Source organism: Trematomus bernacchii, unplaced genomic scaffold, assembly GCF_902827165.1.
Source record: "Trematomus bernacchii unplaced genomic scaffold, fTreBer1.1, whole genome shotgun sequence".
Lineage (NCBI taxonomy): Eukaryota > Metazoa > Chordata > Actinopteri > Perciformes > Nototheniidae > Trematomus > Trematomus bernacchii.
The window spans coordinates 12,298,938-12,315,011 of record NW_022987739.1 but is presented as its reverse complement, the minus strand read 5'-3'; the positions used below and the strand labels follow the sequence as shown (position 1 = coordinate 12,315,011).

Sequence of the window (16,074 nt, the reverse complement as noted above, 5' to 3'; positions counted from 1 at the left end):
CCTTCTACAGAAAAATTGGGAATATATAAACAAAGTAATTTATTAATTTCTTATTAGTGTAGGTTTTTTTCTGAATATTTTTTTAATGTTTTATTCTAACCAAAAGAGGTAGCATGAAAACAATCTATAAACGTTACAAATGTTTCCCTATACAATTACAAATAATTATATATATTGTTTAAAAAATAATAATATATTTTTTAGGATCTGTTATGAATTGTAATGCTACATTGGATCATTGGATTAATCGGGTTTGAGATAGTCGCTCGGACAATTACTTTGGAAGGAAATGGATAAGATACTGAGCATAAGAGCACGTTCAGGGTTTTGGAACAAGCTGTAACTCTTACATAAATGTAAAACGTGTTTAATAACACTGAAAGTATATTTATTTTACTCATGGGCCCTTTCTCATGTCATCAAATGTCCCATCCTCGACTCCTCGGTCCTCCGGTAGTGACCCGGAAATGAATTTTAGCGCGCCATGTTGAAGGACATCTCATTTCTCGAAATGCACATCGAGGACCGAGCATCGAGCGTCGAGGAGGCTCTCTGGAGGAGCTATAACCGAGGATACACTGATGGGTCCTCCACAGTCCTCCACGGCTCCTTCGTGGATGCATTTCCGGCAACAGTGATGTTTCAAAGAGTCGAGACGCACGGCCGGACTTATCTCAGCCAATGACAGCTCTGCATGCATCCCCTGGATATTATTTTATTAACTGCTTTCATCGCGACGCGATGTTTACAGTGAGAACAGCTGTGAGGTCCGTGCAGAAAGCAGAGCAGTGTGTACAATATATATCACTCAGTATAACAGGCCTACTCTCTTTATTTGCTTTAGTTTAGTAGATATCTACAAACAAAGTCGATATTTTTCTAAAACCATTTAGTGCTTCACATAATAAAATACACAACGGCTGTAGCCTGATTATATGCTTTAGGAGCTGTAGGTACGTGTGTGGTGTAGGTGTGTGTGGTACAGTGTGTGCGTAGATGCAGCGGACAGACAGGTCTCAGTTGGTTTGGTGTCCTCTGCTTACTTGTAATACTTGTAAATAAAACTTTTGGCCCGTCATTTATTTCTATGGAGCTAATTTCCTGCCATAACTCCACAAACAAACTAAACAGGTTTTACAAATGCCTCATGATTCACTAACAAACACAATGTGGTTTGCAAATACAAAACACCATCTACAAACTAATGCATTTAGTTTTGCAAAGAAAAAACGTATCTATCAAATAAACACATACCATTATTCTAATAAATCATGTTTCATAGACAAATTCAGCATAGGTTTTACAAGTACACACATTTTTTTTACAACTACAACACTTATTTTTACAAGTACAAAACTTGTTTTTACAACTACAACACTTTTTTTTACAAGTACAAAACTTGTTTTTACAACTACAAAACTTTTTCTTCTCACGGCGGAATATTACTGCCAAAAGTCACGTGAGTGAGTCACGTGACTTTTGGCAGTAATATTCCGCCGTGGTTGTGCTCATACCAAGACCCCAGGAAGTGCGCCGGACTCTGATGAAAATATTCGTGCTGGCCAAACGGCGGTACTACACTTCCTTTTGGTTGCCAGGCCCGGAAACACTTTTTCCCCATTGACTTACATGGGGAAAGAGTGGTCTGTAAATCGTTGGATAATTTTTTTTAAACTAAATAAACTACCCAGTATGAACACTTGTATAGCCCTTATTAAAAACATTCGTTCCTCAAGTTGTAAAATGTGCTAATAACGTTATTCTGAGAGTTATTTCCCTCTGCATTATGAACGCGCATCTAACCCACGGGACCGCGCCTCCCGGCACGTTCATGTTACGTGTTCAGCACTACATGCGTTTATCTTTACCCATGGATGCACAATAAGAACGGACCTATATCGCCTTACTGCCAGCCCACGGAGCTGTAATAATGGATATATTGCACATGTTTGCTGTAATTCATCATTTGTAAAATATTATACTACATGGGCTGTATTATTAAATCTTGTACCGTAAATGTTGTATTAAATAAAGTTAATATTACCGACGTAGATTAACGTCCCTGTAGCTTCTTATTGCACTAAGAAGCTTATTGCACTGTGTATATATATACAGTGCAATAATTCTTTCATGCTAAATGAAGCTCTGTTGCTTGGATATCACTAGATCCTGTTACAGCGTAATATAAAAGTACATAACGATTGATGTGTAAATTAGCATAATTACTAGCTAACCGCTAGCTGCTAATTGCCGCCTCGTTAATATCAAATCTATCATAACAAACATTACCAGGCATGCTGTCATGAACGTGCGGTGCTGTTACGTGTACGCAAATTGACGTGCTTGATGTGAACGAGCATTTTGGGGGGCATGGTTAAAGTTGCGCATGCGCTATGAGCGCACATACGGGTACTTCTCAGGCATGCCGGGTAATCTGTGACGTTTCGCTCTCTCAAAAGTTGGGCCATTTTATCATCATGCGCGAATGAGCAACTCTCATAGGAATGAATGAGGCCCCGCCTCCCACGCTGTATCCAGGGTTGCGTTCGAATACTCCAAAAAAACAGCTCCTAAATTCTAACCCTATCGTCTATTCCTTGACCTCGGAGTGAAACGTCATGGGGTTAAGGGATAGTGGATAGGAGAATTCAAAAGGATTTAGGAGAAGAGACTGCGGCACTTTAGAGAATCCGACTGCACTTTCACTATCCGACGTGTTTATGATGCGCCAGCAGAGGTCATAAATGTGCGCCTGCTGCTGTGGGGAAACTATGGAAACTACAGTTTTCTATACAGCGGACTACAACATGGATGTTTAATAAGAACGAGGGACTACTGTAAACTCATCTAGAGACTCTGCACCGTGCTCTGGTGCTGTTGTTTTATGCTTTATGAACGGGGACAACAGAGAAACATATTCTTCATGACCAAAGTTGGAATTGAAATAAAAAAGGAAAGTGAAACTTATGCTCGTCACCCTCTCCCTCCGGTCCACATTAATACAAATGATCCCAATACATATGATTGTATGAAAAGATCTTAAAATCAATACAAATGTATTTATTATAAACGTTAGTCCTTAACATCTATCACTGTGTATATCACCATTCAAACATCTTTTAAAAGTTGAACAAACCCCACACAGCTCAGTAAAGACTGTGAAATGTTGACTTTATTTGATCATTTCAGTAAAAACTAACGTTCATATTTCTCTTTTTGATTATAATACGGATGAACGTTCAAAACAAAGCACTTTGGCAACTTACCACATACGTTTTAAAATGCTTAATAAGTACCGTAACTTTCATGATATAATTTCTCGTTCATAATCGGTTGTTTCCGTGAACGGCCGACTGTTGTGTGACGGCAAATGCTGCGGCCGCAAGGCATTGTGGGGCAGCATTTTCTCCTCTCCTTTCGGTTAGGGAGGTCCAGTTGTTCCTAGGCTAAAGGAGGTTATAAAGGAAGTTTGAAACCTCCTTTCCTTTTAATTTAGAGAATTCGAACGGCACTTATCATGGCTGCCACTGAGGGACTTCCGGGTCATTTCACTCCGTTAGGAAGGTTCCTAAGCTAAATGGACTATTCGAATGCAACCCAGTTCTTATTATACATCCATGATACACACTCACACATGCTCACTCACACATGCTCCACGGCAGCAGGGGGCACTACTGAGTCCATTGGGAAGGCGGGAGGTTGAGCAGAGCATGGAACAGCCCTTCCCAGCCTGATCATGACAGCGGTGTTTCTAGCGATCCAGCATCTGAATTTAGCGATCACAACGAAAACAGCCAAGACACATATTGAGCCCAGAAAATGAATGTTCTTAGGGCTGTAAATATAATAAGCCTTTGTCTAAAATAGACAACATTGTAACTAAGGAGATTTAAACTACAGCGATTCTGCACTCGGTCAATCAGCTGCTCTTCATTTTCTTTCCTGCTATATTCAATGAGTGATACAAATATTTTTTACCATACATTCTGAATAAAACTGATACTGTTGGACTCGGTACTAGTTGACTGCTACCAGAAATAAAAGGAAGTACTTTACTGTGTACTTTGTGAGTAATCCTCTGTCAGAGTCCCCTCCATAGTACATAATGCATGTTTTTTGCTATCTTTGATGAATGATAAAAGGGTCATTCCAGAATTGGAGGACAATTTAGACACCAACATTTTTGAAAAATGAACCTTTCATTTGATTATTTTTTGTTATGTATTTAGGAAAAACAGATAATAAACCATAAAAAAAAGTGATTTGCCCAGCTAAGGCATCAAATGTATATTTTCCAATGAAGAATTAACCCTGTTACTCTAATTATAGTAACAGGGTTGCAAGTAACAGGGTTGAAAATCAATGCTAATTTTAGCTTTTACCTCAGGAATTAATGCTAGCTGCACAATGTAATGCTATTGTCAAGGAATGGACACACTTTATATTATATTTATATTTATATATATTTAACAAAAGAAAGATACATTTGAAATTAATTTGTTTTTGTCTCATAATTTGAGTAACAGGGTTGCGTTTGTATGAGTGCCACACTCCTTCAAGAGTGACAAGATTGGAAATATATTACAAATAAAAGAGAGGACTTAGTTTTGGTCTACCCATGGTAGTAGCACATGGCTTGCTGATGTCCTTTCCACTGTGTCATGCGACAAACAGTTTTTTCACTTCCTCTGCCAAGCTAAAAAGGTTTCGGTAACAGGGTTGCGCGCATGTTGAGGGACACACCTTCTGTGCAAAATTACTGTTATTTAAAATGTGTTTATGATTTAACAAATTGATTTTACCATTACAAGACACATATATCAATAGAATAATACCAAAAAAGTAAATAAAAACCCTATTTTAAATGTTATAGTTGACATGCAAGTTGGTCACCAAGAAGCTGGGACAAGAGAAAAGGGCAATTTTAGGGGGTGTTCGAGAGCTATTTGATATTTTAAATAATATTTTGAAACCACTTTTTCTACAACTTTATATGCATCTTGTCTCAAGACAAGTATATTTAACACAACAAGTGCATGTCTTAGCTTTTTGGGCATGGATTATTAGATTTTTTATATGGGGGACATGAAATGTCCTCCAATTCTGGAATGACCCAAAAATAAAATGTTACCATTAGTTCTTAATGAAATTGATACGGTTTCACTTTGTATTAGTAAGCCTACTACTAACAATACATTGAAGTACTTTTACTGTGTATTTTTTGAGAAATACTCTGTCAAAGTCCCCTCCTGAGAACAAAATCAAGCCACTTCTTCTAAGTTTTTTGGGTGATTTAATGGGTGATGTAACATTAATGACAGACATAATATGAGGTCCTTGGCACTCTAGAGGGGTCATTTTGTGATCATGGGGCATCACCCTTACAGCATCAGGACAATATCATATGGAGTCAGATACTGGAAGTGGGCTGGAGGCGTTAACTGGGACTGATGGAAGGATGAGGCTGATGAGACTGAAGAATCTGCGAGGAACGAACTAGCGGCAGAGGAATAATTATATATTAAAAGACAGCAGCATCATAAGAGGGCAACCATGTGACAGAGTGTGTTACTTTGCTGAAGGATATTTGTGACCAGCTATCCATTCCAGGCCAGACTCTAAAGACTTTCCAAGGTGTGAAAATGCTGCTGCCGGAGTACTGACTGGAAGTATTGCTGATATCATGTCTACCATCCTCTTAAAATACTCTGTCCAACAATATCAGTCTCAGGAAGAAATGTTTTTTAACGCTTATTAAAAGAAAAACATGCATTCTTGTACTCAGGAGGGGACATTGACAGAGGATTACTGGAAAAGTACACAATAAGTACTTCATAGTACTTGTGGGGGTAGTTTCAGTAGTACTGAGTCCAACAGGATCAATCTCACGAAGAACTAATGGCAACAAAAAAGAATTCCTTCATCAAACTTAGCAGAAGTGGCTTGATTTTGTTCACAGGAGGGGACTTTGACAGAGTATTTCTCAAAAAATACACAGTAAAAGTACTTCAATGTATTGTTAGTAGTAGGCTTACTAATACAAAGTCAAACCGTATCAATTTCATTAAGAACTAATGGTAACATTTTATTTTTTATCATTCATCAAAGATAGCAAAAAATATGCATTATGTACTATGGAGGGGACTCTGACAAAGTACACAGTAAAGTACTTCATTTTATTTCTGGTTGCAGTCAACTAGTACCAAGTCCAACAGTGTCAGTTTTATTAAGAACTTGTGGTAAAAAATATTTGTATCACTCATTGAATATAGCAGGAATAAAAATGAAAAGCAGCTGATTGACCGAGTGCAGAATCGCTGTATACAGGGGCGGACTGGGACTACAAATCAGCCCGGGACTCTCGACCGGCCCACTTTGGTACCGCCGGCCCACCTCGGTACCGCAAGTAAGCGGCCCACCTCGGTGGTGCCGCAAGTAAATACCGCGAGGAAATTGTCGACGGGGGGGAAGGGGGGGTGAGCAGTGACTTATCCGACCGGCCCACTTCAGTACCGGCCCATCGGGATTCGTCCCGAACGTCCCCTGGCTGTATATATAGTTTAAATCTCCTTAGTTACAATGTTGTCCATTTTAGACAAAGGCTTATTATATTTACAGCCCCTAATAACATTTATTTTCTGGGCTCAATATGTGTCTTGGCTGTTTTCGTTGTGATCGCTAAATTCACCTTGTTTATAATATTATCACTATAACACCTGTCATCAGACTGGCAAGGGCTGTTCCATGCTCTGCTCAACCTCCCGTCTTCCCAATGGACTCAGTAGCGCCCCCTGCTGCCGTGTAGCATGTGTGAGTGAGCATGTGTGACTGTGTATGAGCCAGCCACGGCGGAATATTACTGCCAAAAGTCACGTGACTCACTCACGTGACTTTTGGCAGTAATATTCCGCCGTGAGAAGAAAAAGTTTTGTACTTGTAAAAAAAAGTTTTGTAGTTGTAAAAAAAAGTTTTGTAGTTGTAAAAAAAAGTTTTGTAGTTGTAAAACAAAGTGTTGTAGTTGTAAAACAAATTTGTGCACTTGTAAAAAAAAGTTGTGTACTTGTAAAACCTAAACTGAATTTGTCTCTGAAACATGATTTATTAGAAAAATGTTATGTGTTTGTTTGATAGATACGTTTTTTCTTTGCAAAACTAAATTCATTAGTTTGTAGATGGTGTTTTGTATTTGCAAACCACATTGTGTTTGTTAGTGAATCATAAGGCATTTGTAAAACCTGTTTAGTTTGTTTGTGGAGTTATGGCAGGAAATTAGCTCCATATATTTCCCTCATTGTAGCGACCAGAGAGGGGGGGGGGGGGATATATCCAGTCTCTGATAGTGTTACGTTATTATGAGAGTGCTCTGTTTGATTCTGAAATTGTATATATTTATATAAATATATACATATATGTGTGTGTGTGTGTGTGTGTGTGTGTGTGTGTGTGTGTGTGTCTGTGTGTCTGTGTGTATGTCCGCATCTGTAGCCTGTTATTGTCTCATTATACCGCACTGTGAATGAATTCAAAGTAAATATATAAGTCGTCATGAACACATCTGTCCATCAGACAGAGGGCTGCTGTGCCTCCTGTCATCATTAATGGACGTCTCTTTAAAATGACCGCTCAGAGGAGAGGAGTTCTCATTTCTCTAACCGCCTGCTGCTTCCCCTCCTCTCTCCTCGGTTCCCCTCCTCGGCTCCTCCGCTCGCATCTCCTGTGGGCGGGACTAAGTCTCGAGGATAGGAGTCGAGGAGGGGAGTCGAGGAGGAACATTTGAAGACATGAGAAAGGGCCATGGTCAACACAGCAGTCCCGGCATTGTCGACGTGCGTGACGTGCACACACTATCTATGGTAAGCAAAGTAGTACTGAGCGTCTTCTGCCATTGGTTGATGTGTGTGTCTATAACCAAATAAACCAACCATATCGTCGGGTTGATGAACAAGAATACTTGGTCAAATCCGTGTGATTTGACCAATCACAAACCCTGTTTTTTGAGGTGGGCGTGACTCTAAATAGCCCCTCAGTTAGCTAATGCTAGAGCAAAATCCATACAGGGTTTTTTTTACAAATCGAAACCAAATCGATTAAAAAAAACAAGGAGAGGACTATACGTTTGCTGCAGGAGGTAATATTTCTCAAACGGAATTCATTTTATGCAAACGCAATGAACGTATTCTCGTGTAATTGTGTTGTGTGATGGCTGTCGTCGCAGTGTTTTTGTGTTTTCTAAATGCATATATGTAAGTAGCTGCCTAGCAAGGAGCTAACCAGCGTTAGCTCAACATACATGAAGTTAAACCCTAATAACCGGTGACGTGTGGTTAAACGCAACACATTTTACTCATTATAAAGCGCTTTGGCTCTGGTTGTTGTTCTTGTCTTCTTGGATAAAATGCTAAGAGCTTATGTTAGTTGTGTATAGCCATCTTAGCAGGAGCAGCCTGTAATTACTCCTTCTTTAAATCGAGCAGCGTCTTTTTACTCTCACCAAGTCAGAGTCTTGAACCACCTATCAAGGGGGATACATGCTGTTCAGAACTATTATCATTACGGTTTTTAGTAAGGAGGGCAGTGTTCTGTAATATTGAGACAAGTTGTAGGCCAAGATAGATTTAAAGGGGCTGTGTAGGCCCCTTTTTGTTGTGGGGCCTGACATGATCCACTGAAGAGATCAGTCCTGGTTCAAGGGGGTCATTGCTTTTTGACAACATTACTACATTTTGGATGAGTGACTTATCGGTTTATGACAAGCGGCTCATCCGGAAGAGATACCTTTCTCATTCACTGAGCAGGAATCATTACTGTTTGAGTGGGGTTTGTTTACAAATGTCTTGTATTAAATCCAGCTAAATATAACTTCCTCTCGCTTGAAACCTGACTGTGTCGTTTTTAAGAGCTGTGTGTCCTGCTTGTCAGTGTTTGCATGCTAGATGCAAATTAATAGTTAAATTGTCCCCATTTGGCTTGCTTTGTATGAGGAACTAACACATGTAGGCTATATGTGGTCATGCATGAGAAGTGCATATTTAGGGAGGAAGTTATGTGTTTTAGTCAGAAACAATATTTTGCACTATCCAAGCCAAGTGTTGCAGAGCACAGTTAAAATGGGTTAATAGTTTCTGAAGGGCCAATCTTTAGGCCAAACATCCCCCCTCTCCTTTAAAAATATGTTTTAAGTAAGTAGTAAGGGACTTTTATTATTCCTGAAATTGATCACATTCCAAAGTACTAGGGTTGTAACAGTAAACAAGATTCACATTACATTATGAACCTTGGTTTGAATGTTTCCGATAAAAAACATACATCACAAAATGCAGAATATATATATATACACATGTTTGAAAATGTATTCAAAATATACATAAACACAAAACAGTGACCTGTTTGTCATGAGTGTTATTGTTAGGGGACTCAAGTTGTGGCATATTGTTGATATTACAAATGACAGTAATTCTGCATCACAAGACTTTGACCTGTTGATTTTTCTAATGATGAATCCAACTGTGTTGCCTCGTGTTGCCTGCTTCTTGGCCAAGAAGTCCCTGTCAATACACTGCAAATAATACAGCCAATGGCAAACTAGCATGCAGGTTCTGCGCCTGTGTGGAAAGATAATTACTTTTCATACCAGGGAGCGGCAGTACTCTGTATTTGTCAATCAAAAGGGCCTGAAGTTTGAGGGAAGCCAACCTAGGCTTGTTGTGTCAGAGCCTTTGAAATGCAAATGGCAGGCACATTGTTTTCTACGACTGACTATTGATGCATACCAGCAGCCTCTAAACTCTTAGCATTAGTTATTTATTTGTCTAACACTGCAGTTGCAGGCTTCCTCAATGTTGTTGAGAACCTGCCTTTCAATCTGTTTTTGTCTCAATAGGCCAGTTTACACATTTGTTTGATGCCTTGGTAAATTAAATGTCAGTCAAACACTGTTGGAATACAGCTAGACGCATATTGCTACCATCTGAGTTGGACTATAGCGTATAAACGACAAGTGTTTGGGGCATATGCACATCCTGTTTCAGCCACAAAAAACTGCTTTTCTCCAAGTTCTTTGATTCGTAGTAATACAATAACTGCTATCCATTTGTCTTGTATCACACCTGTCACCTCTTTTTATGTGTAGTAATTTTTTAGGAACGTTAAAAACTTTTTTAGGAACCAAGGGGTTCTACTTCTATATTCAGTAGGGCTGCAACTATTAATTCTGTCTGTCAATTTTCTATTTCTATGAATTATTCAGTCTACAAAATCAGTCAGGAGTCGGTAAAATGCATGTCCCAAGTTCCCAGAACCCAAAATGACACAGGGAACAGGGAAATCAATATCTTCTTTGAGTGAATACAAATAACAGACTCATTGTTTCAACTTCATATTTAAGTTCCTGGTCTAATGTTTTTTTCTCCTCGAGAAGTCTGTTTCTAGATGTAGTTATTTGACTGACCTCACTCACCTATGAGCTATCGGGGGGGGGGGGGGGGGGGGGGGGGGGGGGGGGTTTGTTGTACTAAAGGTTGTGGTTTGTCAAACAGAAGCCTCAGGGACGCTTACATTTCTTTACAACTAACATTTACACAGTAAGGTTAAACTTGTTTCCAGCAATGTCAATATTACAGCAAGGGGAGTTACAAGGCTTCCTGATAGGTATTAAAAGAGTCAGATAAAGGGGGAGATTCTGTGGGAGAGAGATATAAGGGAAACTGGCGGATGAAAGTATGGTGAGAAAAAAATAACCTGTTGTATTAGCCGTTTGCTTTAATGGCAATCCAAAAACAAATAACTATGAAACAAATTAATTGAAACACCCAAGCAAACATTACAGTTACACAGCAGTACACCACAGAGGTACTGCATTTGGTCTTTTTATTTATTATTTCTTCCTGTAAGTTTGGGCACACGAGGGACAATGCTATATGAAATAAGAGCTAGCTACTGTATGTTTAATATATCAGGGCTGTAACCAAAATGATTAATAACACTATAACATTACAATATGTGTTACAGGCAGCTTTGAGCGACAGATGCATTTGCGCCTTATAACAACATATCACTAGATTGTTTTGAGCACATCCAGCTATTAGCCTGGGTGTTTTTTTTTACCTCCAAATGTCTGACATTTTAGGAATGTGCTGGAGTCGTGACCGTCACTCTCCTTCAGGCAATCTTCTGGTTTGTGCTAATGCTGAATAATAATAAATAGGTAGTAGCCCTATACACTTTTAAAAGCAAAGGGGGGATGCTTGTCTGTCATACAACGCATTTGATATGGCGATGGGTTGTCATGATATTGTTGTTATATCAATAAAAGCCATGTGCAGCAGGAGTGCTTTTTCGATGATGCGCTGGGATGCTGTGCAACACTTTCCTATAAGCTATATAGATACTCACCCTTTCCAAAAACCTTGCAATTTTAAAGTTAAACGACTGTGCAACTGGCTGCGAAGGATTGCGGTCATCTTTGAACCAGAAGGTTGTGGGTTTGATCCCAGCTTGTGAACGCGATACTTAACCCTGAGTTTCTCCCTCATGGCCAATGTGTGTGAATGTTAGCCTCCCTAGAGCAAGTGGTACTGCTCTGCATGAATGAGGTGTGAATGGGTGAATGACTCGAACTATGTAAAGCGCTCTGATATAAGTACAGTCCATTTACCATTTTACCATTTAAACCAGGTAAAGTTTTGTATTTTTTGCTCGGAAAATTACATGATTAAACAATTTCAAGCTTTGTCAAGATAAGCATTTTGTTTCTATACACACTAGTGAAACTTTGATTAGTATGGATGTCAACTGTGAAACAGAAACTTGGAACATACCAGCTTATTTAGACAGCTACTCTACTAGGACTTAATGCTCGTTTTGGCCAATGTGTCACCTTAGTTATATCTTTAAAAATCATGCTTGCTCATATGGTCATGTTATTTCAATTTCTGACCCCCTTCTGAAAACGAATGTGTCCTCCATTTTTGGTGGCTGCTCAGACTAATAGGTCCCCTATTAGACTGTTTTTCATCAATATATTATAGGTCTCAAATATGTACAAAGGTGTTTGGCTCCAAATACCAAACAGATCATGCATTGCAGCATCCCATAATCCCCTCTGTTTCAGCCCTGTTTCCCCTCTGAGAGATATTTGGTTAAAAAGAACACAATGGTGCTCTAGGAGGACATTCAGGTGATAAGATAGGGGGGGGTTACCTTGGTTGGTTATTGGTTATTGGCTAATGGTTACATAAGCCAAAAAAACGTTATGACATCATAAAGTGGCCGAAATCTGATCAGCTTTTTTTTCAGACAGGTTTTTTATATAAATGGATCAGGACAAAAAGAGAGCAACTCTTTTGACATGAAAAAGTGGATTTTGCATAATAGGTTACCTTTTAATATTCCCTGATTTCCCATGCTCTCCCTTACAGGTTTACCTGCAATCCTGAAAGACCCTATGGCTACCGAGATGTCCATGGACACGGTGCTGGCTCCTGACCCTGCCCCCTCGGCCTCCCCTCCTGCCCTTGGCACCAGTGAAGCCCAGGACCAGATTTCCAGCCAGGAGCCAGCAATACCAGAAATCCCAGACACAGCGCTGACCTCGGAACCCGATGCTGCCCCAGATCACATCCCGGCTCCGCCTACGAACCCAGACAAGGCCCCCGGCCCTGTGCCAGGCTCTGAGCTGCCCCCAGCCCCCCTGCTGCCGGACAGCGCTAAGAACCCAAGCTGTAAGATCATGACCTTCAGGCCACCGTGGAGGAGTTCAAAGACTTTGCCAAATACATCGTCTACATGGAGAGTCAAGGGGCTCACCGGGCTGGACTGGCAAAGGTGAGGACACGTTCACTCTCACACTTACACTCACATATTGTTGTCCTTTCTACACTTCTGTTATTGTAAGGTCTGGGGCCTCATTTATAAAGGGATATACGCTCAAAAAATGGCGTACGCCAGTTTCTACGCAATGTTTGCGATTTATAAAATACTAACTTGACGGGAAAATGTGCTGTCCTCCACACAAACTCTAACCCATGCGTACGCACTAAGCACACAAACGGGAGAGACGAGAAACTGCGACACCGTTGGCAGAAGGAAGAATGGAGGAGAAATATGTGGAAATAATACCATAAATAAAATGTTACACCTCATTTATCAAATATGAAGAATTCTTTTCAAACATTGATTAAAGCCAATCTTAAAATGATTTAAACAAACGCCTGTTTGAGACTCCTCAGTGCACACAAAACATAACTTGGAGAAATAATACGGATGCTATTTAAAACCACCTCGAATATGTTGTGTTAATGTTATGAAATGTTTTCTCATAAATGATGCGGTAAGCAGGAGGACAGAATAAACTGACGCCGTTTTGCATTTCTATAGGTTGTAGATACGAGCATGGTTTTATATACTATCACGTTTAATCGTGTTTTATGCTGTTTGCCAAGACTTGATAAGTCGCTCGTCAAAACACAGGAGGTATGGAAACTAAGAACACCATATGTGGTAAATTGTACAGCTAATATAACACAACCCATTAGTTGTATTTCCTTTAACTGGTGGATTAATGGATATATAGTTGCTGATCGACAGCTGGAACACAAACCACCAAATACAACAAAATAATTCAGATCCCAGTCGTCATGACTCCACTCCGGCAGGGATTCCCCGATCATTTCTTACAGTTTCTCATCAAGGGGGTGTCTCCTGTCCCCGGGACAAACACACTGCCTAAGGAAGGTTATGTGTATTTTTTTTGTCATTAACTTTTTTCGGACCACTTATTTATTTATTTTGTGACGATCCGACCTCCATGCTGCTACTCTGGTTCAAACTGCATCCACCAAACATATGATTTATCTCGACCTCCCCACAATAACCAAAATCTGACACCGGTGTGAGATGTCTTTTTTAGCTGTTCTATCGTAATTTCCTGCGATCTTCTTCATGCAGTCAGTCAAAATGAATGAATGAATGGGCGTTTCTTTGACTATGTATAGGCAAATATGGGCGTTACGAGTCGATTGTGATTTATCAAGGGAAACAGGCGTAGGGAGTGCCGTACGCACTTCCCTCGCCGGTACGCAATGTTTTGTGAATCGGAAAATGGCGGAAAATGTATGTACCTATTTTTGTGCTTTGTACTACGTAAGCAACCTTCCTACGTCAATCCTACGCAAGGCGTTATAAATGAGGCCCCTGATGGTAACATTACATATTTAATCACATCATCATCTAGTGTCTATTCCTACTCAATTTTTCAGAGCCAAGCTTTTATTTTATATTTGTATTGATGTCTTTCGCAAGCTACAAAAGCACATAGTGGGGTCTTGAAAAACTTGCTTAATTAACAACTAACAAACCCAAACTATTATATTTTGTCTTTAAATTGTATGTTTTTTATTTGAGAAAACTGAAATCAGCAAATATTTGGCCATTTATGTTAGGTTGTCACAAATAAGTATTCAGTGGAGTCTTAAAAAGTATTAAAAGTTGATAAATCAATTTAGCGAAAATGAAGGCTATTAAAAGTCCTGACTCTCCCGATGGCCAATCCGTGCCTCCCCCCTGACTGCACGTTGCTGAAACACACCGCTGCAGTGCAGACTCTCTGCAGACGGAGCAGCGGAGTCCGGGCGATGCTGCTCCTCCAAGGAAGAGACACACGTTCACTAAGCAAAACAAACTATATCCGGTCACAGAGATCTGCTATTTTAAAGTAAAATCAACACATGTCGACCCTAAATATAGTCTATATTAAGAACGAGAAAAGTCTTAACATATATCGTTTTTTGTAAACATATGACAAATGTGCGAGGGTGATGACGTCAGAGCATCGTTCTATGTGCCGCGGCTTAGCCCCGGACAGCCCGGCCCAATTTAACCCCTGGGTATTTGTGAGGGAGCTCCTATATGGCATTACCCCGCTGAAGCTCACCAAAGTTTAATATATTTCATAGTTCAAAGTTTTGTTTATTGGTCAAATACTGGTTTCTGAGGAGTTTTACTGGAATGAAAGAGCACAAAGTGTGTCTACAGAAGCAACAAAGCAGCATACTGCATTAAACCTGACCTTGACAGAGAGGTTGAAGTTCATGTGGAGAGGAGGCTTCAGTAGTCTGTCTGTTTTATCTCTTGGGAACAATGCCTAAATCAAATCGTACTTTCTAATGGTTTCTTTTTCTAATAAACCTTGCATTGGGTTGGTTCACACAATTCATTCTCTTGTGCTTTGTTCTATCTGTGATAAGGAGTTATCACAAGCTGTTTAGTTATGCTATCTTACAATAAATACTGTACATAGTAAATGTGAGGTAAAGTGTGTCGCCAATGTAACCGGTTAGAACTCGAAGTTGCGATGAGGTCTTAAAATGTATGGGAAGGGTCTTAAAAAAGGTCTTAAAAGGTATTACATCTGACTTCAGGATTCCTGCATATACCCTGAGTAATGAACAGATTGGTATTATCTGGTTATTTAAGTATCAATTGTTCAGTTCAGTTAAATGAAAAACATATTGAATGTCCTGTCCTGTACCAAATAAATTACAATAAGACTAGGATGGACTGTGGGTTAAGACCTAGCTGCATGTGGCTTCAGGTCATTGTAAAAACACTCAATTTGAATGTCATCCTACTGAATAGAATCATGAAAACTAACAATTTGTTTCCTCCACCAGGTGATTCCCCCAGAGGGCTGGAAGCCGCGGAGGTGCTACGACACCATCGAGGACATGGTGATTCCAGCTCCCATCATGCAGGTGGTGACCGGACAGTCGGGTCTGTTCACCCAGTACAACATCCAGAAGAAGTCTATGACCGTGGGCGAGTACCGCAAGCTGGCCAACAGCAAAAAGTAAGTCGGGTGCAGAGGCCTTATTTATAAACGTGGTTACTGTTTTATATTTGTAGTAATAGCATAACTATGTGTTGAGAAGTGATTGAGACTAATGACAAAACTAACATCACTATCAATGATTGATCTATGATGGGCCTGTAACTCCTCTAGCAAGACCAAAAGTGTTTGTTTTCTGCTGAGTTTTGTCAACATTTGAGGATACATTTACTAAGGGGCAGCTGATTTTT

At 39.8% G+C, this 16,074-nt stretch overlaps 1 protein-coding gene across 1 annotated transcript in view; it reads left to right on the top strand.

Annotated features, from left to right (window-relative positions):
* Nucleotides 1-7,792: 7,792 nt before the first annotated feature.
* The window catches only part of kdm4b (lysine (K)-specific demethylase 4B), a 46,553-nt gene continuing 38,271 nt past the window's right edge, over nucleotides 7,793-16,074 (top strand). The window contains 4 exon segments of the mRNA XM_034147245.1: nucleotides 7,793-7,853; nucleotides 12,417-12,740; nucleotides 12,743-12,822; nucleotides 15,669-15,844. Coding sequence (XP_034003136.1) covers nucleotides 12,443-12,740; nucleotides 12,743-12,822; nucleotides 15,669-15,844 — 554 coding nt within the window. The 5' untranslated portion in view covers nucleotides 7,793-7,853; nucleotides 12,417-12,442.